Raw genomic sequence first — 25,393 nt, 5'->3', positions numbered from 1 at the left:
CTGCTCAGTACCTATGAAAACAGAAAAAAAAAATCAGTATTTTCTGCCAGGGAGTTGAAGAGTGGCAGGGGTATTACCCCCTGCAATGTAAGAGACAGCCCCACAGTAAAGCATTGCTTTTCTCAAAACGGAAGTTGCCACTTTGCACCTATTAGGATGGCTATGCTCAGAAAAATGGGAAAATGTTCATGAGGATGTGGAGAAACCAGAAACCTTGCGCACTGCTAACAGAGAAGGTAAAATGGTGTAACTGCTGTGGAAAACAGTATGCTGGTTCCTAAAAATTAGACGCAGATGTAATGTGTGATCCAGCAGCTCCATTTCTGGGTATGTACCCCAAAGAACTGAAAGCAGGGGCTTGCACTGGTCTTTGTACACCCATGTTCATAGCAGCATTATTCACAACAGTCAAAATGTGGAAACAACCCAAGTGTCCACTGAGAGATGAATGGGTATACAAAACGTAGTAGATACATACAATAGAATATTATTCAGGCTTTAAAAGGAACGGAACTCTGACACAGGCTACAACATGGATCAATTTTGAAGATATTATGCTGAGTGAAATAAGCCAGACACAAAAGGGCAAATATTGTATGATTCCCTTTATATATAGGATCTAGAGTAGTCAAATTTAAAGAGATAGAAAGGAGAATGATGGTTAATATAGGGGCTGGGGGGAGGTGGTAGTGGAGGGTTAGTGTTAAATGGGTACAGAGTTGCAGCTTGGGATAATGAAATCAACATGGATCTGAGAATCAAGAAATATGCAAACATTTACAAAATTCCTATTCCTACCAGACTAACTCTAGGATCTATCAGACCCCAGATCCAAGTCCAGCCCCATTCCCTGACTTCTCTTCTATTGCAATTCCAGCTTTGCTTCCAGAGTGGCGCCAAACCAGAGGGCTTGATGGTTATGGCATTTTTTTCCACTTAAAACAGCTTCCATGGGACAGAGTATCACCCCACCCCCACCCCAAGAAGTTTTCCACAGGTTTCACCTATATTTTCAGCTTATCTTCCACTGAGCCTTCTCCTTTCACCTAAACTCCACCCCGACCCAATACAGTCAACTGAATACAAGGAGGATTTGTGCCTTCCTGCTGTAGTTGACACTGTCTCAGGTTGCATGAAATGACCTTTCTTCTTTGTCTAACGAGGGCTTATCTCAAGGTTGAGACTCAGCTGGAGCCACCTCCTCCATGAAGTTTGCCCTGACTGCCAGCCCCCTTCCTCATTTATATGTCCTTCATTATCTTGCCCATAGAGACATCTCTGAGTTCCCAGTTGTATCTAACATAGAGTTTGGCTATGGTAACAAGCTACGCTTCTTGAAAGACTTCTATGTTTTGGGCACTGTATCTGTATACTACACTATACTATGTGTAGTAACACTTTTATCTATCACAGGGAGCCTCTGAGATGAGGACTGCAGATGAGGAAAATAAGAAGTTAGGTAACTTGCTCAAGGCTACAAAGCACAGAAGTGGTGGGACCAGAATTTGAACCCAGGGCATCTGACTCCAGAGCCTGAACCATTAACCACATACCACACCGCCTCTTAAATGTTGGTCAAAAGAGCATGTACATGAATGAATGATTTCTCCAGAATGACAGGAAGTAATCGATTATTTCATCTGCCTTCACTGTTCACATTACCACATCCTTGGTCAACTCCCTTTGGATCCATGTGTCTCAAGGGAAATTCTCATATGCTTTAGTTCTTCTCAAAATAAAACAGAGGTCTGACCAACTTTGGACCACTAGAGCTCTCATATAAGCCCAATATAACCTGGCTGGGTAGCAGATACCGATAATAAAGAGATGATTTCCACTTTAAAACCTGTGGGTTTCCTTTTCACTTGCTGGATTTCCTAGGATAGCACCTTGTGTAGATCCTAGCTAGAATTATGGAATTTTAGAGCTGGAAGTTGCCCTATAGATAATGCATTCCAATCTCTTAATTTAATGACAAGCAGACTGAGGCTCAGATCAGCAAAGTAGTCAAACTGTCCTCGGCCACATGGCTAGTTAGTGATTCCTAAGCTGGAGGCCAGAGGAGACAAAATACTCCAAAATCCATTGGTATATTCTTTTCCTCCAAGGGAAATGCCGAGTTCCAACATTTTTCCTATTCCCGTTTTTATTAAATAGAAAACTTGCCTTACAGGAGTTATGATCCAATTGTTTCTTCTCAGGTAAATAACCAACGCCTCCAATTACCAAGCTGTGTAATAACTACCAATTTTGAAAGGTAAATAGACAAAACATACTTGGAGAGCTTGGGGTCCTCTGACCTGTGAGATTTCTGAATAACTGAAGGCAACAGTGGTTTGGGTAAATACAAGTCACTGCATTGAGCACTGTACTTGGGTTAGACAGAGAGTTGCAAGTTTCAGATGCCTGACCTTCAGACCTAGGACTTCAGCAGCCATTGCAGAGAAAAACTTGAATGAAATCATGGGAATTTTTAAAAAAAATCTGTTGTCATATTACTTATTTAGAAATGAACTAATGGTGCCAGTAATGAGGAAGACAGATGAAGTATGAGAAGGAAGGATATTTCCTCTCCCTCTGTCTTAGTCTCTCCCCCTCTATGTACCCCATCTTGTTGGTGTAGTAAGATGGCAGAACTGGGAAGGGGGAGGCCAATGTACACTGGGGATCAGAAACAGCAGCCCAACAGCAGTAATGATGGTGGCTAACACTTATTGGATGCTTATGATGGTCTGGGGACTCTTCTCACTTAATTCTCTACTTAATTCTCTACCACATACCTGGCCTTGTGCACTCGTTGTATTACACTGTGTTAACCTCACACTAGCTAATGAGATCAGTGTTGCTATCTTATTTTACAACTAAGGAAATTTCCCAAAGTGAAACAACAAAACAAAGGTTGAGTTGGGATCCACATCTAACTTGTCTGACTTGGAAGCCATAATCTTTCCCACTTACGACACCTGCCACTGGTAAGGCCAGTCAGCACCATGTGCATTAGCAGACATAAATATTACAGACGTGCCTTAAGTTTTCCTCCATCCTGTAAAGTTAGAAAATGTGAACTTCAGGTCTTAGGTTTGCTTCAAAGTTGCCATGTGACCTTAAGCAAGTTGTCTGCTTTCTCTGTGACTCCATTTCTTTGCCTGCAGGGTGAAGCTGTATCTGTCCTGCTTCATCTCAAGGCATTTCAATGGCAGGTTCAATAAAAACGATTGTGAAAGTATTAGGAAGAATGTCCTACTTTTTCAGGCATTGGTATGGCTGTGTCTCTTTTCTATAAGTTTATTTTTTGAGGAAACTTTTATTCCTATTTGAAAGACAGGAGAGGTCTTTCTTATATACTTTATCTATCTCACCATCTTCACACCCAGCTTTGCAAAGTGGGTGAAAAATGACCTCTTGATTTAAAAGAAGAGATAAACATAGAGTGTCTGGTCTAGGAGGGGCTCAATAAATACTGATTTCCCTACTTTGAATGGGCTTCAGAGGCAAAGCCTGTCAGGGATTAATTATGTATCAACTTGACTGGGCTATGAGTTGCCCAGATATTTGGACAAACTCTATTTTGTGGGTTCCTGTGAGGGTGTTTTTAGATGAGATTCACATTGAAATTAGTAGACTAAGGAAAAAAAGAGACAAAAGACAAAAAAAAAAAAAATCAGTAGGCTGAATGAAGCAGATTGCCCTCTTCAATGTGAGTGGGCCTCATCTAATCAGCTGAAGCCCTGAAGAGAACCAAAAGACGGTCCCTCCCCTGAGTAAGAGAGAATTTTTCCTGTATTTGGACTCAAACTGAAACATCAACTCTTTCTGGGTCTTAAGACTGCTGGCCTTTGGACTGGCACCATGTCACTGCCTCCCCTGTATCTCCAGCTACCTACTTATCTATCTACATATAGATAGATAGATAGATAGATAGATAGATAGATAGATAGGAAGGTAGGCAGATAGATACACATCCTGTTGGTTCTGTTTCTCTAGAATACCCTGTCTGGGACATGCTCATCAAAAGTCATGGGGCATCTGTTTGCAACATCTTAAAAATAATAGTCAACCCAGAACTTCTGATAAGCAATTAGGTTCAAAGTTGAAAATCCTGAGTGTGTTGGGGAGAGAGAACTATGCCACAGGAAATGCTCAGTCACAGCAGAGCCCTCGCCTCAGGACTCAGGACACATCCTTGGGGAATTCCGTCCTTTTTTCACAACTGAGACCTCACTGTCCTTTCTGCCCGAGGGTACAAATCACTTATTAGGCTACAAAAGGCTCCCTTTTTGTGTTTCTTGCCCTCGTCACTTCAGAAATCTTTAATAAGTGTCAATTCCACAGAAGGCAGTGGCTATTTCTTTGAAAGTCAGAACTGATCCCCAATGGCTTGGCACCTAAATGTATTAAGAATAACTTAGATTTCTGCTCTGCTTTATTCTCAGCCAGCCTGAGAAAACACACACAGTGGCTATCTGATTTTGGGTGGTGCTTCATTTCCCACATCTCCATTGATTTATAACTTGTTTTTATCTGGTTAACCATGACCGTGGCCGTGACCATGCACACAATCCACCCTGGATAGACTCAACTTGTAGGGGAGACAGCTATTAACAAGAGAGCCTGGCTCCCAGCGGGTTTGGCTACTGAGATGCATTTTTCCTCCTTTCTCATTTACTAGTGGAAAATACTGCCTGGGAGGAAAATAAGATAAACAGTCGCCTTTCAAATTTCCCTTAAGCTAGGGTTCATTTTTTCTTTTCCCAGATCTCAGATAAATTCTTTTCCTGGTCTCTGTTTTATGCCACTTTGGCAGACGTATGCCAAGCCCTTAACACTGATTAGAAAGAGTCCATCTGGATGGAAGCACCAGGGGATTTTGCTGTTTCATTCTGTTGTTTTAATAAACATTAAGGTTGATCAAAAGAGTTAGATGAATTGTTTTGGAGACCAAGTCCTCGGTCTACAGAATGGGTGTAACTCCTCGGCTTTCTTTTCTCACCCTCTCTCTATTAGGTCACTCAGAAAAGTGGGTTCACTCTCTCTCCATCAACTCAAAAGAGCTGATGTCTAACTGTCTGGTTTATCCCTGTTTAGGCTATGATCCTGCTTGATAGTTACTTGGGTATGTATCTTACCTCCTCTCTTAAAGTGACAAACCCCCACTCCCCAAGGTTACAGATGTGTTTTTCTCACAAGACACACCATGGTCTCTAGACACACATGGAGACCCTCAATTAGAAATATCTGTTGGTTAAATGAATGAGTGAAGATATTTTAAAAGGTACAGATGACAAGAACTGCAGGTGTTGCTAGGCTCAGTTACAATGAGCTGCATGTTGTCATGCATGGCCAGCAGTTTCGGCCAGATAGTCAATGTTACCAACTGATACCAGCCAAGTGGTCCATAAAGATATATCACCAACTCCTCTGAGATTGCAGTTCTCACATAGATTACTATTCCAAGATGAAGCAGGGCATTTCCAGGCAGCAGTTCTGAACCCATGCTCCAGCTACGTGCTGTGGTCTGAACAGACTTACGCTTTCTAAAACTGGGCTCTGGGCACTGGAACACGAAGAGGATCCATGGCCCCATAAGGATGACTGGCTCAAGAACCTAGCATTTTGCTAGACTGAGGCCATGTTGTGAGAAGACACCAGATTATTTCCCCAGCCATCTTGGGTATTCAACTGTGTATCGAGGCGCTGACATATATAAGGTGAATTTGGCTTCTGTGGAAAAACAAAGTAAGATTGGGGTGAGAATTAACTCTTCAAGGCAAAAAAAAAAGTCTGCTAAACTTTTCCTTAAGAGATTGAGCTCACTTGAAAAAAAAAAATAAAAGAACGTACAAAAGCTAGTATTCTTCAAAACAAAACAAAACAAAACAAAAATCTCCTCAGGCACCTCAGAATTTTCCATTTCTGGTCAAAATCATAAAGACAAAAAAAAAAAAAAAAAAAAAAAAAAGGAAATGTGATCTGAGGTAATTATGGTCTGGTCAGGAGCAAAACAGGCCCCAGACCTTAAGAGGAAGCCTGAGCAGAAGAGGAACAGGGCCATCTGGCTGGGAAAACTGAACTGCTGGGGTCGTGCTGCCCCTTGAAGTCAGAGCAGGTGTGGTCCCTCTGGTGGGTGTCTGACCGGGGAGCTCGAGGAGAGAAGACAGAAAGCAGGGGAGTGCTCAGAGGTTCCCGTCGCTAGGGAACCACTTCCTCTGGCTCACGCGCAGCCAACTCGAGCTATTCACACATCCCTAGAATAATCTTCCTTCAGCTTCCAAGGAAAGGAACTAGCTCTCAAAGCACAGTCATCATGGTAACACCAGGCAAGGCCTGGCTTTTCCAAGGGCGCCAGGAGAGAACAAGAGGTGAGTGGGCATCTTGTCTTTATTCAAAGAGACAGAGGGCTGACCCCTCCCACCTTTATTGACCTACATGTGTCCCGCACAGAAAGAGACAATGGCATGTATGCATGTGCGCACACACAATTTCACTATCGAGAACAGAGACAATGTTTTATTCATTCTCAGATGCTCACATCATTTACACTTAGTTCTCTGAGTCCCTTGCGTTCAGTTCGTTTATTTCACAAAGATTTACCGGAGGTTTGGTTCTATGTGCATGGTGCCCAGTGCCACCCTGAAGACGAAGACGCACAGATACAATCCTCCCTTCCAGGAGCTTTCTGGTTTCCTAAGATGAACATGAGTGAGGATCAGGTGTGGCGGTAAAGGACAGTAGCAAAAACAACAGAGCAGTAAAGGAGACAGGTTTTATCTGTGGTTCTGACACAGAAAAGGAACCTGCAGGGAGGCAGTCCAGACTTGGTATTGAGCCCTATGGGCACCAGAAACGAAGGCTTCTTCTGTGCATTATCCCCACTGTCTTTAATATGTGATTACATCCTCAAAGCCGCCCTGTGGTCCAAGACGGCTGCCATGATAGCCTGTCAGCTTCCAGATAGGAAGCAGGAGGGGTGTGTGCTCTTAGGGGAATTTTCCAGAGGCCCCATGGTAGTAGATGCTACCTTTGAAATCTTTCTATGGACACCATGAAAGCCCCTTCCCCCATGTTATGGTTCTGGGGGGCTGTGAAATCAGGCTTATGTGTATATAGTGACATTTTTTTCCTCATGAAACTTAAAGCATCTCATTATGGAGATTTTGGAAAATAGATTAATTCATCCCTAATTCCAATACTTATTTAAGAACCACAAATATGTATTGCATATTCTTTGTGCTGGAAGCCAGGATTATAAAGGTAAACAAATGCTGTGAGCATTCTGTTTCCTTTCCCCACATTGTGTAAAGCTATGTATCAGTTTTTGTGTTTTGTAGTTGTAATTATATAAATAACTTTATGTACTCCTTTTTTGACTTCACAAGAAATCATTAGCTTTTCCCCATTTTATTTTATTTTTTTTTAACATTTTTTAATTGATTTATAATCATTTTACAATGTTGTGTCAAATTCCAGTGTAAAGCACAATTTTTCAGTTATACATATAATATAGGCTCATAGAAAAAATTTAATTTTTTTAAAAACCCAGCCATAAAACAATGAGATACTTCTACGTACCTACTAAAACGGCCAAAATCCAAAACACTGAAAACATTAAATGTTGGTGAGGATGTGGACCAACAGGCAATTTCATTCATTGCTGGTATGGATACAAAGTGGTACAGCCACTTTGGAAGACAGTTTGGCATATTTTTTCCAAAACAAAATACGCTGTGACCATATGATTGAGCAATTGCATTCCTTGGTATTTACCCACAGGAGGTGAAAACTTGCCCACCAGCTTTATCCATGCAAAAACCCGCATGAAAGTATCTATTGCAGTTTATTCATAATTGCTAAAACTTCAAAGCAACCAAGATGTCCTTCAGTAGGTGAATAAATAAACAAACTGTGATGCATCCAGGCAATGGAATATTATTTTGTGCTAAAAAGAAATGAGTTATCAAGCCATGAAAAGACATGAATATGCATATTACTAAGTGAAAGAAGCCAATCTGAAAATGCTACATATTGTATGACTCCAACTCTGTGACATTCTGGAAAATGCAAAACTATGGAGACAGTAAAATATCAGTGGTTGCCAGGAGCTGGGGAGTGGGGAGGGAGGAATAGGTGGAGCCAGAGGATTTTAAGGACAATGAAACTACTCTGTGTAATATTTTAATGATGGATGCATGTCATTACACATTTGTCCACATCCACTGAACATACAACACCGACAGTGAACCCTAATGCAAACTATGGACTTTGGGTGATTATGATGGATGAATGTAGGTTTGTTGATTGCAACTCTGGTGAGTGATGCTGATAATGAGGGAGGCTATGCAGATGAGGGGCAAGGAGCACATGGGAAAACTCTGTACCTTTCACTCAAGTTTGCTGTCAACCTAAAACTACTCTTAAAAAATAGTCTGTTAAAAATAACATCCAGCCATATTCCCTCACTCTTATCATCTTCAGTGCGCATGGTCCCAACTTAAAATTGCCTGCCCCTCACCTGCTTCCCATAGTTCCCTGGGAGGATTAAACTCCAGTCACCAACAGTGATTGTTTTCTTAATAACCAGCCCTTGGTTGGCTGCCTGCCCTATGCTGTTTCTCTCCACAGTCTATTCCTAAGCTCTCCTCTAAACAACCTATGCTAGACTCCTTGCCTCAGGATCTACTTCTGGAAGAATCGAATTAAGACCTCCTGACAACCTAGCTTATGTATTCATCAGCCAGCCCTATCTGCAAGGGTGGCTGAAAAATGTAGTTTTAGCCCTGCGCTTAAAATTGCATCCAACACTATCAGACCCTGTGGCTGGAGGAGATAATATGAATATTGGATAAACAACTGGCAGGGATAAGACATGTTCACACGTGATTGTAAATTATGGGCCGTAAGAGGGATTTGGGTGACATTACTTCTCAGTATGTACTTCATTACTCTATTCATGGAGGCTATAGTAATGGACTTGGACCTTCCAGCCTAGGTGTGATTTTTAATAGATGAGTAAGTACCCAGACAGTGGTGTGCAGGGTGAGCAGGTAAAACCTGGATGCAGAAAGTCCAGTGAGGAAACTATGAAAATAGTCTGGACATGAGGGAATAATGACCCAAAATGTAGTGTAACAGCAGGAATGATGGAAAAGTTGGAATGGATACAAGAAATACTACAAAGGAACTCAATAAGATTGATATAGAGGTTAAGTAGATAGAAGGAATCAAACATGGCCTAGAAGCTTGAAGCCAAGATGAACAGTGACACCATAAATGGAAATCATACAGTTGGAAAGAAGAGCTAAGTTTGGGGGAAGTTTACTATTGATTTTGATTCTACCAGATTTAAACACCATGTCCTAGTAGAGTGAAGCAGACTGAAAACAGATATTTGACATCACCAAACTAAAAAAAAAAAAAAAAAGGTAGATTCTCATTTCTTTACTTCATCTCCATCAAACATGACTTTATACACTCAAGGCCAATTCCAAGAACTCTACCCCAGCTGTCACCTCCTTATGAGAAACTAGAAGCCTAGCCTTTCTAAAGGGCACCAGAGCTAAGGTCCCTGCTGATAAACTGGCTCAAATCAGAGAGATGTAAAATCAGCCCTCTCATATGGTACTGTTCAGAAATTCTCAACTCTGTCCAGGAGACACTTGGTATTTACAGAGTTGCTAAAACAGCTCAGAGTATAGGGCTTTGGACTCAGCTAGACTTACGTTGGGATAAATAAATTTTTTTAAGCTTGCGTTTCCTTATCTGCATAGTGTGGATAACATAGTACCTTCTCCATAGCACTGTTAAGAGGATTAAATAAGAAATCCATGTAAAGCACTTAGCGCAGTCTCTAACGCATTGCAAGTGCTTAATAAACGTTGGCTAATGTTATTGTTAGAGATCAGGCCAGCATGGTTATCAGATGCTTTGTGTTCAGTTGTTAGAAAAGAGCAATTCAGATGATGTGGTCCCGCACATGCAAACACCAAAAATGGCAGCTGGACCAGATTAACTCAGGATACGATCCACGGTTGTAGGAGGCCAGGAGCAGAGACAGTTGTAGTCACCTGAAGGAAGTAACACAATTATCCGTTTTCCTTAAGCCTTTTCCAAATTGTTGGAAGGAACTATGTACTATGAACCCACTTAGAGCAGGGCAGCCTTGTGAAGAACTCAGGCACAGAAGAAAAAGGCAAAATATTATCTTCTGGAAAAATGGCTGTTAGGGTTGAGGGCAATAACTGGTTCCAGGTGAACAAAAAAGCAAGAAGGCAAGACTGAAGGCCCCATCTCAGTGCCCAGCATAGAGGCAGGCTCCAAACACCCTTGTTGAGGACACAGACAAACAAACCATGTGACCCTATGAATGGGTGCCACAGTATTTACAGTCATGGCCAAATACTAGAATTGACTGGAAGTCAGGCAAAACATGGCCTGACTTTTTGAGTCCTTGATCTGTTCTGCTTCTATGGCTTGGAAAAAGCCAAGGGCAATTTGTCCCTTTTGTCAACTTCTCCTTGGATAGGAAAGCTGAACATTTCCATGATTACTATACACCCAGGAGCCATGCTTGATCAAACTCTATCTAAAAGGTGCCAGTCACACAGCCAGATGGGCAAATGCTCACAAAGCAGATTTTACACCAGGCTTGCTGAGCAAAGGCAGAAACAGAAGTTGCTTTACTGCAGTCCTCTCAGTGAGAACACAGTGGCCGTTCAGTTCCCAGGAAAGGGTAAGACCCAGAGGAGAAGCGGTCCCTGAGTCCTCCAGCATCATGTGTCATCAGGTGTGAAACGGAATCTACCTCTAGCCAATCAGCCACACCCAGCCACTAAGTGGTTCCGTCTCCTGGTGGTGCCCTGCAGAGCTGCAAAGTGTCTGTAACCTCTGTCACTGAAATCACAAGACGCCTATAGTATTAGCCTCTTGCAAAGAGGAAACAGTAACTGCAGGGAGTGTCAGAGAATTGTGCAGAGATCACTGGCCGAGGTAAGTGCTCACCAACTTGCTGCTGTCGTGTCCTCCTGTTTCCATAGCAACGGCCCCCACGAATCTTACCTGCTTCTCAGACCACAGGCAGGATGGTGAGGACCATCTGGAGGATGTGACTCCAGCTGATTTTTTTTTTTTTTTTGTAACCACTTAAGGATGCAGGCCTGGTTTGGCCAGTTCTTATAATTTCTTGAAAGAAATCAGACCCAAGATTTTTTATACAAAAGTTTCCAGTTTTTAAACACTGGCAACCAATTAAAAAAAATTAAAGACATCAGGCCAAACAAAATGCGCCTACAAGCTGAGCTGACTCTGTAACATCAGCCATGAGCAGCTAAAATCACCTTGCAGGTTTTCAGGATTACTCAGTTTCTGAATATCTGTGTAGCATGCAGACTGGATATCAGCTCTCAGCTATAATTTGTTAGAGGAAGGTCTTCATTAGCAGTTTGCTATCATGTTTTATTGTCTCTTTCTCCCATCATCTCTCTGTGCTGAAGGATAAGGAGCCAGAGGTGTTCTTTCCTAAGCTGCTTTTAACCAGGTTCAAAACAGTAGATCATGATTCAAGTTCACATGGGACCGATCAGTAATTAAGCTGAACATGAGTTCCCATGCTTGAGACTCAAATCCACTATTAAACTCTAATCAAGCATGATCAAAATGCATCAAACTATGGCAATACCTAAGCAAATATGCTTTGTGATAGCCAAGTTTGAGATGGGAGATTCTCATTCCTTCTTACTAGTCATTAACCATGCCCCAGGGGACAGGTAAGGATAGAGGACTGCAATCAGAAGAAGGGAATTTTAAGAAGCTTGGGCATGCCACCATTTTGACCAGTGAACAAGGTAGTAATCAAAGCAGCTACTTTACATTTAGGTTTTTAAAAACATTTTTGGAAGTTTTTCTTTTTGAGATCTCATGGATGCTTTTAAATGTTATGATGCATTCAATAGTGACTGTGCCAAGGGACTCTCTCTTAGTTTGGTTCCCCCAGTTTATTTGGCAGGTGAAGGACACACCAGGAGGGGTGTGGGGTGCAGATATGGGAGGGGAGCAGCTGGTGCAGGGCTTATCCAGCCCGTGACTTCCAGGGATGAAGGGGCGTAACTCTGTGGAAAGCCAGTGGAATGTGCTTCCCAAGGGGCCAGAGAGCAGAGGGATTGACTGACCAATTCCCCTCAGTGATTGCTGGGGGCTACTCTTGGGGGGCTTGAGAGCAGGTTCTGGAAGAGAAAGCCTCAGGCAGAGACCTGCAGGTGCTGGAAGTGGGGCCAGTGTGTGCCAAAGTGAAAGACGGCGTGGGAGGCACCGGCTGGGCACACCCCCAGCTTCATCCATCCTGCCTCCTGTACCTTTGACCCAAACAATCACATTTCCTCAGTGCTGTACAAAAGCGGCTTCAGGACAAGGCCATTACTGTCTTTCCAACCATACTGCTTGCCCCTGTGCCCCTTCTATACACAAATTCAGGAATAGGGGCTGATCTACCAGGAATCATGATGTACACAGTAAAGTCCAGCTGCAATGAAGACAGGCTGAACTGGAGTGTGGGGAGTGTGAGGAAATAAAGCAGCTGAGTTCGGGGGACCCCAGGACCAAAAATGCCACTTCACTTAAATGTTTGCGGAGAAACATGGGTAAGTAGCAACAACAATGACAACAATCTTGGAGAGAGAAAAACTTCACACTCTCTCTCCTCAGAGCCTTTGTGACCATAACCAGCTGGAGTGGCGAGGTGATGGTTTCTACTCTGCAGATCCAGGCAGGAGGGAAGGTCCACCCCCAGGAGAGAGCTGGCTGGGTACCCAAGTGCCGTCTCCACGTTCGTGCACAGGGGAGAGGATGTGAGAAGAGGGAAGTGGGGACAGAGATTCCCCCAGGGTGGAAACCTTTAAAGTCCATCACTTTCCAGTTTGATTTATTTAATGCACAAGCTACTTCAATCATTGCTGCTTCGGGATGTAAATGTCGCCTTCCCAATCCTTTCTCCTCTAAGAGGGTCTTTCAAAAGACCCATTAAAAACTTTAAACAAACAAGAAAATAATAAAAGAAAGTGAAATAGCTTAGAGACACATCTTGTCTCTCTCTCACACACACACACAAATATGAGGTAATTCTGCTCTGAGTATTACCACACTGAAAATTTCATTCCTGATAACTGATTCACTTTATGACCTGGATGAACTTCTGGAAAGCCCTCTGCCTCGATTTCCACCACTCTAAGGGGTCCCAGGACTGGATGGGGAGCCGTACAGGGTAAAGAAAGCTCGGTGTCTCCTGGAACATTGGGCACAATATCCAAACCAAACATCAGCTGTGCAGGCGGGCGTCCGCTTCTCTTCAAGGTCACAGTCCATCAATAATGCACCAAGTGTACCTTGAACACACAAGACCAAAGCAAACCTTCATTTTGTTTTATACTTGTGTTGTTCCACTTACAAATGGTAAGTGGCCTGTTGAAATTCCAGAATGAAAAATCTGGAAGCAATGAGCTCTCTGCCCATGAAAAGAGGAGAAAAAGCCGAGACCGCTCTCTGGGTGACCCTGAGGAGGATGGATGCTGTGGTTTTAGCGCTGTGGGTGGGACTGTCACTTCAGAGATTTTGCTGAGGAGAGCTCCAAGAACTTGGAAACCTGATTTCCTTCGTCTGATACCTTCCTACCCCAGGAAACGGTGGTGAGCTGGGAGCGGACGGGCACGTCTCTAACAGTCAGGCCAGGAAGTCTTCCTCTACCTCAGACTCAAAGCACTTCCTTGCTACCTTCTCCTGCCAAAGACAGACCTTACTCCCACCCCCGCATCCTCCCACCCCCAGTCACCAGAGAAGCATCTCCGATTCTCGGAAGCCCAACTGACTTAGCAGGTGAAGAAAATCTGGGGTAAAAAAAAGATATTCTCCTACATGGATAACACAAGACCTGCAAGTAAACTCTAGAAACGTCTTCCTCTTTATGAATATATGTTAGAGCACCTGTCTGGCAGTATTTTAGTTCTCTCAAGAGGGAACCTATCACCTTCAGAGGACTGTGTGCCTCTGGGAAACCTCCTGCAACAAGCACGTGGCTGCCTTTGTTTCTTTGGAAGAATTTATATGATAGTGAACATCTTGTCACTATTATTTGAAGTAGAGACAAAATAGTGGGATTTCTTAGGCTAAAACAGGACCATGATAGCAAAGTCCCCTAAAGGAGTTTAAGGACCAGGACTTTGGTGAAAGTCATCTACAACCCCTAGTAGCGTTTTCTCTAATAAAAGTCCTCCCAGGAGCCCTCAGACTGTCCGTCCTATGGTTAAGGGAATGGAAAGAAATCAACTCAGAGGAAGACAGTACACTGAACTCCTTGAAGGCAAGACCCATATCTCCCTCACTTTCAACACCTGCCCCCCGCCATCAGGATGGCTCACTTAGTGTTTGTTAAACACCCAACTGAACAATGGTTTTTATATCGAAAGTTGTGTGGTCAACCAGGCTCAATTATTCATGCACGCATTTATGTGTATTTTAGCCAAACAGCCATTTATGTGGAGTTCTTCCATATTCCAGGAGCTGGGGAAAAAGCAAATAGAAAAAGATCCTCAGAGTGTCAGGTTTCCCATGGCTCTTGTTGCTTTAGCAAGAGTCAAAAAGAAGAGAGCATTTGTCTTTTTTTTTTTTAAGAATATTCATGTATGACTGAAGCAATGTGCTGTATACCAGAAATTGATACAACATTGTAAACTGACTATACTTCATTAAAAAGAGAGAGAGAGAGAGAGAGAGAGAGAGAGAAAAGAGAAAGCATTCATTCTCCATCCTACCAGTATTTCTGGAGCACCTGCTACCTGCCAGGTGTTCACAACGCATAAAACACACAACGGTCCTGCCTTCATGGAGCTTACATTCTAGAGGGGAAAACTGGCCAGTAAAGGCTCTGGTGTGTTTGGTGAGAGTCAGTGGTTTTCAAACCAGCAAGGTGGGGCAAGGAGATAAGAATTAGGGCGAGGCTGCAATTTTGCTCCAGGTGGTCCAAGAAAGTCTTAATACAGCAAATACCTGACCCGGGGTGGGGACGGGAGCCAAGCAGACCAAAACATCCTACAGAGGAGTCTAGAGATTAGATCTCCACTGAAAGTCATCTACCCTGCAGGAGCAATTTCTCTAATAAAAGGCCCCTGAGAACCCTTATCTATTCCAAGTTTGAGAGACTAAAAAGAAAGTAAAATTCCAGGTAAAGGAAATACACCACCTGTCTGTTTTCTAATTCCCTACCTGAACAGATTCCTGTTCATCCTTTGGCTGGAGCCTCAGAAAAATTGGTAAGACAGAGAAATAACTTTTCTGCACAATCCAAACAGAGTGACACTGAAATAAAGTTGGCTGGGGCGGAAACCTCATTTTGACCGTTCTACTGCGACATGGAAGGAAAAGCAGACCTTGTATTTGCCTGAATGAACAGAGAACAGGTCTCATTTTGTCACCTCCTGGGACTCTCAGCCAGAAAGCCTGACCTCGGAGTGGCCGCAGGGGGCTGGCCCCACACGCACAGCACCATCAGGTCACTTAAGAGTGGGACCCTGGTCTCACTTCCTCCTAAGGTTACAAAAATACAGGTATTTTCCCCTCATTGTCTCCAGTTTTAGTTAAAGGATTTTAACCATTTGGGGTTTGTGACTTGACACTTGAAAAACCTACGAACCACAGGAAACGAAAATTTGATTAAGTGCAGAGGAGGACACAGACAGCCAGCTCGGAGAGGGCGCGGGGCCCCACCCAGCCCCACTCGGCCCCACTGGGCCCCGGGGACCTTTAGCAAAAGGAGGCTATTCTGATGGAGTCCTTTGACTGTCCCGCCTCTTATGAACAAAGAGTTGCCATCTTGGGGCCCCTGTTAACAGCACAGGGTGAGGGCAAACAGAAAGATAACAGGGATTCCACAAACTCTTCTCTGATTTTAACACATTTAAACCTGTTTCAGCATTCAGAATCCCTTGGCTTGCTTCTAAAGCAGCGCAGGGCAAGAAATATGGCAAGACGGAGGCCACATTTTAAGAACACATTTTACTTTTTTTTTTTTTTTTTGATACACAGCCACCAGAAAGGATCCAATTCATTTTTTAAAAGCGTTCTCTCAAGAAAGCAGAGCTGGACCATTCATCAGTCTCACTGCCCTCAGGGCAATGAATGAACAAATTCTGACAGACCACATGGGAAAGGTTGCTAATATCCCTCTTTCTAGAAAACTGGCACCACGTGACTTCTTTCCTTTTGGCTCCAAGTAAGATCAGCCTGGGTAAGATCTGTTGTTTCTCTCTGTCAGCTGTCATCCTAAAGCTCTGTACTGAGGAAGTAATGTTCTGTTTTAATCCTGTTCACTACTGATGACTTTTACAGGCTGTAGTATGGGTATGGGATACCTGGCTTGTTCCAGGGGCCCTTCTGTAGACCAGAAACAGGTTAAATGAAGGCTCACAATGAGAATCTTCCCTGAAATAAAAAGTCTGAGCAATCACAGAAAGCTGCGGGAAAGGAACACATTCCATGGGGAGGCAAGAAGGAAAGTGATTATCTAGGGAAAGAAAGACACAAGGGGAGGTAGGGGTGTGAGGCATGTGGACTGAGAAGTCTGACAGCTTTGATGCAGCAGCTGCTGAGAAACGAGGCCTGAGCCCCGGCGAGAGCCTGTCGTTCTTGCCCTGCCCTCTGCATCTTCCAGTAGCTGGTTTATTGGGTCGTGTCATCAGGCTTCCAATGGTGCCCCTTGCTGACGCAGAGTTCTCCCTGTTTGCAGTCATGGCCTCTGCCTTGTCACTGCTAGTGAAGTATCTTTGCTTTTTCCCTCTGCTCTATGAACAACATCATGGTCACATCAAAGGGGCTGTGAAGTTGATGGAAAACTCTTCTCCATGGGACCCCCACGCACATCACCATTGTTCACGGGTCCCTTGCTTCTTCCTTCCTTTTCCCTTTGCAGAGGGATACGCTTAACCCAGGCTTAACTTTCCACCCTTTTCTTCATTTTTGCATTGAATATTATATCAGAAGTGCATAGTAAGTCTTTAAAGTGGCGCCTTTCAATAAAGGATCTAACCTCCTTTGGAAACAGATGTAATCCCTGCTCCAGAGGAACACCCTTTGGAGTCTGATGGAATCTTTGCTGAGTGTTCCCATGACTCAGGGCCATGCTATGCTCAGGTTGAGAAAGTAACTAATCCTGCATGGTGATTGTAGCCAGAAATGCCCTGTCTTCTTTATCTGCTTACTGATACTTAAAATCCCCCTAACAGCCACTGCATTTTTTTCATTCCACAGGTAGGTATGTGGCTTAAAAATACCCATAGGCTGAACAAGAGAAAATATCATGATTTGAAATCACATGTACGTGCCTGACCGTGTGTCCGTCTGATGGTAGAGAAACTGGGGGGTAAGGAAGTGATGAGGAGCCTCACTGTACTGAGAAGGTGCAGGCTGGAGGCAAAAGTAATCCTCATCCAGCTGCCGAGTCTCCACAGGGCTGGTCTGGCTGAAATGGAGCACCAACTGACAGCAACCCACTCTGTATCACATTAAAAGGGACTTACTACAAATGGGCTACTCCGTCCACTCACCTAATGTACCCATGAAGTCAAGGGGAAATGCTACCTGATTCTGAGTAGGCATCAGGTTCTGTCCATTACAGGCAGGTCACTTATTTAAAAAGCCCTCAAATGTACATAGATGCTGAATTATTAGAGAGCAAAGGATGGGTTATGATTGTGGTAAAATTCAACCCCCCTCCCAATTAACCTGCCATTGGCCCCTGGGTGGCCCCTGCAAGTACAAATTATAGACCTCAGGATAAGGTGAAAGATGCCAAAGGATTAGGTCATCAGTCAACAAATGGGCAGAACTCCAACTAGATATCATTTTGGTTTTCACTTCATAAACACTCCAGCTAATGTGCCTCTCTTCGCAAATAGATTTCATATCTATCATTCCAGACCAAGTTCATATGCCACAATCTCCTGAGGGGACAATAAGTAAAGAAACCAATCAACAGAAAGATGATTTGGGATCATAATCAGTGTTATGAAAAAACTAAAAATGGGCAACGGGATGAAGAGTGATTTTGAGGAATGACAAGGTAGCCTCTGGGACTGGATATTTCAGCTGAGAACTGATTGGAGAGAAGCCAGTCAAACAAGGATCTGCACGGGGAGAATATCCTAGGAAGAGGCATTAAACTGAAACAGTGTTTGCTACGGGTGGGGCCGACATGTGGGAGGGGTGTAGAGGGAGAGGGTGGAGCTGGTTAATCGCTCATTCTCTCTCCCCCATCTACATCAGAGCCAGGTGGCAACTTCCCCTCTCACTTTGCATATTCTTTTCGTCACCATTTCCATTTTCTTAATTCTGCTCCCTGATCTTCCTTAAATTACAAACATGAGCTTCTGCCGGCAGCACACACATCTGGAGCCTTCATCTAACCCCTGATCATATCAAACACCAGACTAAAAGCCGCTGGAATAATAGAAGCTGAGAGTATTAAGACTTAGCCTTCATTATTATTCAGTCCATTCAACTAGTGTGTATTTTTATGACCATTACTTGTCATTATCATTGCTGATCATAAACAGAAACTAAGTTATGAACTCATTTGCCATTTGTTTCTTTCCGTATTATCTCATACAGAGACCTGCTATGAGGTAAACAGCTTTAGCAAAGCTGCATACTTAACTATACACAAACATTAAAAAAGAAAACAGCAGATGCACCTAAATAACGTTTTCCAAGGTAATCATAAATACACAAGTAAAAAGTGACACTACTTATTTTCGTATTACCGAACTTGAAATTGCTTCATCATCATCATCATCTATTGCATTGCAAGTATCGGTTCAGCAAGAACTGAAATCAATAAAAGGAAGAAAAAGAGAAGGAGCTGTTTTCTGCATCGTGACCAGATGGTCCAGACGTCGTGCCTGGAATACACCACACGTGGCACTTCTAGTCGTGTTTCCCATCACTGGGGACATAGACATTTTCCTCTGCAATCTGCGAAGCTTTCGGATTCTGTGAGCCTGGCTGTCAGCAACAGCAGCCCGGGAAAGGAGGCGCCGCACTGAACATGCTGTACCTGAGGCCGTCTTCTTTTCCAACCCGGGGCATTTAGGTTCTTTTGGGCATCCTTCCTCTTCCTGAGTTCCAGTCTGACAAACCAGAAAAATAGGAAGAAAGGAAAAATAACACATTAATTCTTTTTGCAAACTTACTAATTTGAGATCCGAAAAAATTAAACCATGCCCTTATGAACTGAGGCTTTGGGTAAGCAACACACTTAACAGTAGGTGTAACTCTGGGGGTGCTGGGTTACGAACTCGCAGTGCCACTCACCTAGAGGTGTCTGAATGTTGTCCCTGAAGGCGTACAACATGGGGGCCCTCTGTGACTAATAAGGTTGGGGACATCAGGTACTTAAACATGGTGGCAGGTTTTTCCATAAGAGAAAAATTCTGCCAGTATGGTGTAACACAAAGAATTTTATTTTGTTTTGTTTTGTTTGTTGTGCTTTTCACAATTCAAAAAGCCAATTTCAGTTACTTTTGAAAATTCTATCCCAAGCCCACAGTTATTTTTCTGTCTGGGGAGGTAAGTGAACACTTTCTTCTCTGAGTTCTGGTTTGACATTCTTTAATGACAACCGTGACCCCTGTAGCATTGGCGGCAGTAGGCCCAGCTAGGAGGGAGGGCGGGGAATTAAGAGGAATGCCTAACTGAGGGTTTTCTCATTTTATCTGCAAGGTGACTTTATGCTGATCCTTTGATTTATTTTCTTCATTGGACAAATATTTGCCGAGTGCTTGTTGTGGGCTATATCTGTGGGACCTTGGTTTTCTTTAAAGGGGTCATTTAAAAAATTTTTTTATTGGAGTATAGTTGATTTACAATGTTGTGTCAGTTTCAGGTTTACAGCAAAGTGATTCAGTTGGACATGTGTATCTATCTACACATATATTTTTCAGATTCTTTTCCATTATAGGTTATTACAAGATATTGAATATAGTTCCCCATGCTCTACAGTAGGTCCTTGTTGTTTACCCATTTTATGTATAGTCGTACATATATGTTAATCCCAGGCTCCTAATTTATCCATTCCCTCTTTCCCCTTTGGTAACCATAGTTTGTTTTCTATGTGAGTCTCCTTCTGTTTTGTAAATAAGTCCATTTGTGTCATTTTTTTAGATCCCACTTATAAGTGATATCATGACACTTGCTTTTCTCTGTCTGACTTACTTCACTTAATATAATAATCTCTAGGTCCATCCATGTTGCTGCAAATGGCATTATTTCATTATTTTTTATGGCTGAGTAGTATTCCATTGTGTATATATACCACATCTTTTTTATCCAGTCACTTGTTGATGGACATTTGGGTTGTTTCATGTCCTGGTTATTGTGAATAGTACTGCTATGAACATTGGGGTACATGTACCTTTTAGAATTAGAGTTTTCTCAGAATTTATGCCCAGGAATGGGATTGCTGGATCATATGGTGAGACTATTTTTAGGTTTTTTTTTTTAATTGAAGTATAGTTGATTTATAGTGTTGTTTTAATTTCTGGTATACAACATAGTGATTCAGTTATACATATATATCTTTACACATATATATTCTTTTTCATGTTCTTTTTCATTATATGGACCTCAATTTTTAGTGAAGATTCCTTCTAACATCTCTTGAATTATAGTGTAGGTAGTCCCCTACTCAGCTTCCTTCCTTAGCTGTCACACTTTCTGCCTATACTTTGTTCTTCCTAAGAATTTAGCCCAATAGAAGATGTTCTGGACTGTAATAAAGCATATAGGTGTAGGGTTCCATAAATGATAACTACTCTCTATCCAGAGTGAAACAATAGGACTCAAAAACTGATATTATCCATCACAGGAGTAATCTCCAATGTGTTCTGAGTTTGCAGCTCCTGGGTCACATCTCAGCTAGTTGAGAATCCACCAGACTCTCAAGCTTGGTTAGTAAGATAAAGAAATGTCCTTTTCAGTTCTTAAAGAGTAGTGTCATTTAGATCACCATTGGTATCAACTCATAAAGGAATTGATTTCACCTGTGCTGGAAACAAATGTTTCTTCAGAGATTGAAAAACACCTTCAGGTGTTCACCATCAGAGACCAGTTTCAAAAATATGTCCTATTTTTTAAAACCCATGAAATAGCATTGGCATGGGCAATTTGGACAAACAAGCCTTTGGTCTAATTATCTCAAATTTATGTGTTACAAGAAATGTTAAAGAAAATTGCTTTCAAAATCACATTTCTAGAAAGGATGCGAATTAAGAGTACACCAAAGGACACATAAGTGATAGAAAACCCCATTACAGAGCAACTAAATGCAGCAATTTCTTGTTTCACAAGTCCCAACAGAACAGTGTAGAACGAAAACACGAGGAGTTATTTTATAATACAGTCACGGGAAAAGACTCTTAAGATGCCAAAATAACCTAAATAAAGTTGTTTCGTGGATGAAAGGATTCGCCTTTGTGCCAATAAGACTGTTTACTTTTTTCATTGCTCTGAATTCCAGAACTGTGAAATAACTTAGCCCTTTAACTTCCTTCCAAACATATTTATGACTTCATTTTAAATTGCCCCTCCCCCAATCTTCTCATTAGCTAGTAAAAACTGCAAAGCCCTGGAAGGATCTGCAGATGGAAGGATATTTGAAATCTGCTTGGCCGGAGAGCTCTCAGCATAGAATAAACAAGCATCTGTCTTCAATAGGATAAACTACGTTCTATTTAGAGAAAAAAAGGCTGAACTCCACAAATTCTTGAGTTTCTTCTCTTCAGTGCAAGCCTGGGATTTGCTGAATTTGTTCTTACTGGCTTTCCCCCAGCAAAGCTAGAATAAAATGAGAACAGTCCAACCGTAGTAGACATCTGTTGGTTTAGCTGCCTGGCATTCCCTCATGCTTTCCAATAAGTGTGTCCTGATTTCCTCTTTAAAGTCATCCTTCCCCCCTCTCATAATGAATTGTGGTTCCTGTGAAACAAACTCAATCCCCCCCCCCCATCTCCCTACCCGACACTCCAGGGGTGGTCGTGTGACCCAGGACTGGGCCCATTAGTCCACGGCATTTCCCTGTGATTGGTTCAGAGTGGTCATGTGACCCCAACAGGGCTAATGAGAGATTTTCCTCTGGGACATCCAGGACTATGGCTTCTATTCTTACCCACTGTTCTTGAACTCTGAGATAACTGTGATGTGAGATTTGGGCTACTGCTGTCACATGCAACTGAGACAGAAGCCCACACAGAGGAAGGCAGAGCCAAGAGACAGACTGATACTGAGTCCTGATGATATCATTAGAACCCCAGATCTAGCCATACCTGAAGGCACCCTAACCGTTGATTTCTCAGCCAAAGTCAGAAAATACATCCTTTTAAAAACCAAACATTTAAAAAGCTAAAGCTCTAAACATTCTTAGAAACAATGAACAGTACATATATGTCAATTTAAAAAATATGGGCAGCATATTGTGTGTATGTATTTACATGCAATACATTGTACATGTGCAGTCAAGTTGTAACAATCCTACCTAATAAAACTGAAAAAAAAAGGAAAAGTAAAAAATGAACAAACAAAAATACACTGATTTTTAAAATAGAAACCATTTTTATTAGGTTTTCTGTCACTTCTAACAGAACCAGTCCCAGCTGACACATCCCAGTAGACACCTTAGCTCCCAGAAGCTGGGAGTGGGGCATGTTGGTCACTGGCTTCTGTACCTCACACACCTACAATCTAATTAAGTGGAATGTGACAAGGGTGATGCACCAAGGAGGTGCTGTTAATGTCTGGCCAAAATTGGGCTTTTGATCTATTTCCTCTGAGGACTAACCCCCAAGATGTTTTATTGAGAGGCTATGTATTTTGTATTCTTTGTGGGATGGTCAGTCAGGTACAGCCACAGAGGAGACAGAGAGGTTTAGGAAAAAAACCAAAGTTTATTACACTCTCTGGTCCAAGAGTTGGAGGCACAGCACACCTTGCAGGGTCACGTGGGCAAGACACAAGTGTGGTCCAGAGGCGGAGGCAGGGGTGAGCAGAGTGTTTAGGCCATTGGTGTTTCCAGGGGGAAGGTAAAACAGGTTGGGCTAGTATGAATAATTTCAGCAGTTTTTGAGCTGCAGACGTGGTCCCTAGTTGCCTGGCACCTGATCCCAGGATGTATAAGGCAGAGGGATATTGTCTCCCCAGATGCATGGGCCAGACAGAGGAGATCTGGCTCCAAATCGGTTGTTTGCGTATCACAGGCATGCTTCCGGCTGGACCCTTTCCTCTCTCTAGGAATTGATTAGCCAGAAAGGCTTTTTAAGATGTCAAAAACATCATAATATACAGAAAATTGTAAATATTTACAATACACCACACTAAACAACAACCCTAGTGTTTACAATGTTACAGTGAGGGAGTTCAGGCCCCAAATCCAGCCATGCGTAAAAGTCACCTCCTTGAACAATAGCAAAAAGAAAGGAAAGAAAGAAAGAAAGAAAGAAAGAAAGAAAGGAAGGAAGGAAGGAAGGAAGGAAGGAAGGAAGGAAGGAAGGAAGGAAGGAAGGAAGGAAGGAAGGAAGAAATCTGTATACACAGTAACAGTATACCTCCACCAGCACACTCTGAGTCATATTAATTTAACCGCATTTAGTTTTGCAACACTGACAGTGGGCATTTCACTCTAGAAAAGCATGTTTAGAAACCAGAATGTAGTTTGTTTGAAATAGAAAAAAGGATTCTTTTTCTTTTTTTAATAGAGGTTCTGGGGATTGAACCCAGGACCTCATGCATGCTAAGCACTCTACCACTGAGCTATATCCTCCCCTGCAAGAAAAAGGATTCTTTACCAAAGATTGAGGATCCTGGTTCCATTTGTCTCTGCCCATTGTGGATTGTATAAAGTCCTAGGGAAAGACTCCAGTCCATCTTGGGTCATATGCACATGGCTGTCAGGCAATAGGGACCATGGCTTTCCAGCCCTACATCACCACCCATCCCGTGAACCACTGGAGTGGGTGTGGTGTGGGGGTGCTGTGGTTGGAAGCCCTATCAGAACCTCAGAGAATGGGGAAGGTGCAGGTCTCCAAGGGAAGGAAGCATGTGTCCAGACGTGGGGGAGGAAGGGATGCTGGCCACAGTGGTGTTCAGACTATACACTCCAAGTAGACTGAATTCTCCAAAGCCACAGGACTAAAAATACCTACTGCTTATTTAATGCCTAGCATGTGCCAGGAACTTTATATAAGTTACATGTGACACAGGTGATGTTCAAAATATTTAACAGCATGTATAGTACAGGCCACCAACTAATCAGAATAGGGAGGGTCCTGGAGGTCCCTGGAGTACAGGCGTTAACCTTTTAATTCCTGGACCACACAGAGTTCAGGGAGCGGGGGATAGGGGCGATGTGGGAAAGAGATGCCACTCACGGCTTGGGGAGCAGTTATCTACAAGTTGAAACAAAAGTTTTTAATATTTTAGCAGGCAATATGTTCTGCCTGATGCATGCCTGCTGAATATTTTCAGCCCTGAATATTGTCTGAACAACCACACTTCTGAAGTATAGGTCCATCCTGGACGTAAGCTCTTATATGCTAGAGATATGCAAAGCCTCTCTCTGAAGCATCAATTTCACTCCAAAATTTGGGAGAGAAAACATTATGTGTATATTAAAACAGATCTGATTACATGGTAAAAGGGTAGGTAGAACAGACCTAAAGTTTTAGGATGAACATGGGATGAATGCCTCGGAAGTTTGGAGGCAATGTCCCTGATATAAGAGGTACTCTGTAGACAAGAAGTTACAACACTGCCAGGGAAACTGTGGTGGTGACATTTGGGTCCCCACCAGGCAGAAGAGGCCCTAGAGGGTTGAAGTCGTTGACTGAAGGAGCATGCTTCAGGTGGGGCTAGATTCACACCGCCTGCCTAGGTCAGAGCCCCCGCTCTCTCAGCAGTACCATCCTGCCTTCTTCAATGTTTGCTCCTTGCTGTGTTATTTTTAGAATGTGTAATCTTAAGTGGAAAGAGCAGCAAGTTGCTGAACAGCTATGCTTAGTGAAAGGACTAACGGAAGAGATCACTGGGTAAAGAAGAACCCAGATAGAATAGCTCTGCAAAGGAATGAGCGATTGTTCTTAGCTAGGGACAGTCATTTCGCAGACATACCCTTGTGAGTTTCGAGGTTTAGAGAGCCCCAGGCCAAGAAAACCACAGAACAAAACATCTGTCACATGGTGGAAACTTAGGAACCAGAAGCATAGGAAAGTTTGACACAACCCTTATGGCTGTAATTCAACAGTCTGGTCCAAACTTTCAAGTTACATAATGATTGCAAAAATATTTGAATTAAAGCAAACTGTCAAACTACCAG

The 25,393-nt window shown here is 42.8% G+C and overlaps 1 protein-coding gene across 1 annotated transcript in view; it reads right to left on the bottom strand.

The window, feature by feature from the left end:
* FAM107B (family with sequence similarity 107 member B) overlaps positions 1-25,393 on the bottom strand; it is a 191,537-nt gene that overhangs the window by 92,537 nt on the left and 73,607 nt on the right. The window contains exon 2 of the mRNA XM_010959397.3: positions 19,088-19,148. Within this exon, the coding sequence (XP_010957699.2) occupies positions 19,088-19,148 (61 nt within the window). The remainder of the gene's footprint in view (positions 1-19,087; positions 19,149-25,393) is intronic.

Source organism: Camelus bactrianus, chromosome 35, assembly GCF_048773025.1.
Source record: "Camelus bactrianus isolate YW-2024 breed Bactrian camel chromosome 35, ASM4877302v1, whole genome shotgun sequence".
Taxonomy (NCBI): domain Eukaryota; kingdom Metazoa; phylum Chordata; class Mammalia; order Artiodactyla; family Camelidae; genus Camelus; species Camelus bactrianus.
Note: the sequence above shows the minus strand (reverse complement) of the source record. Positions and strands in the feature narration are given on the sequence as shown.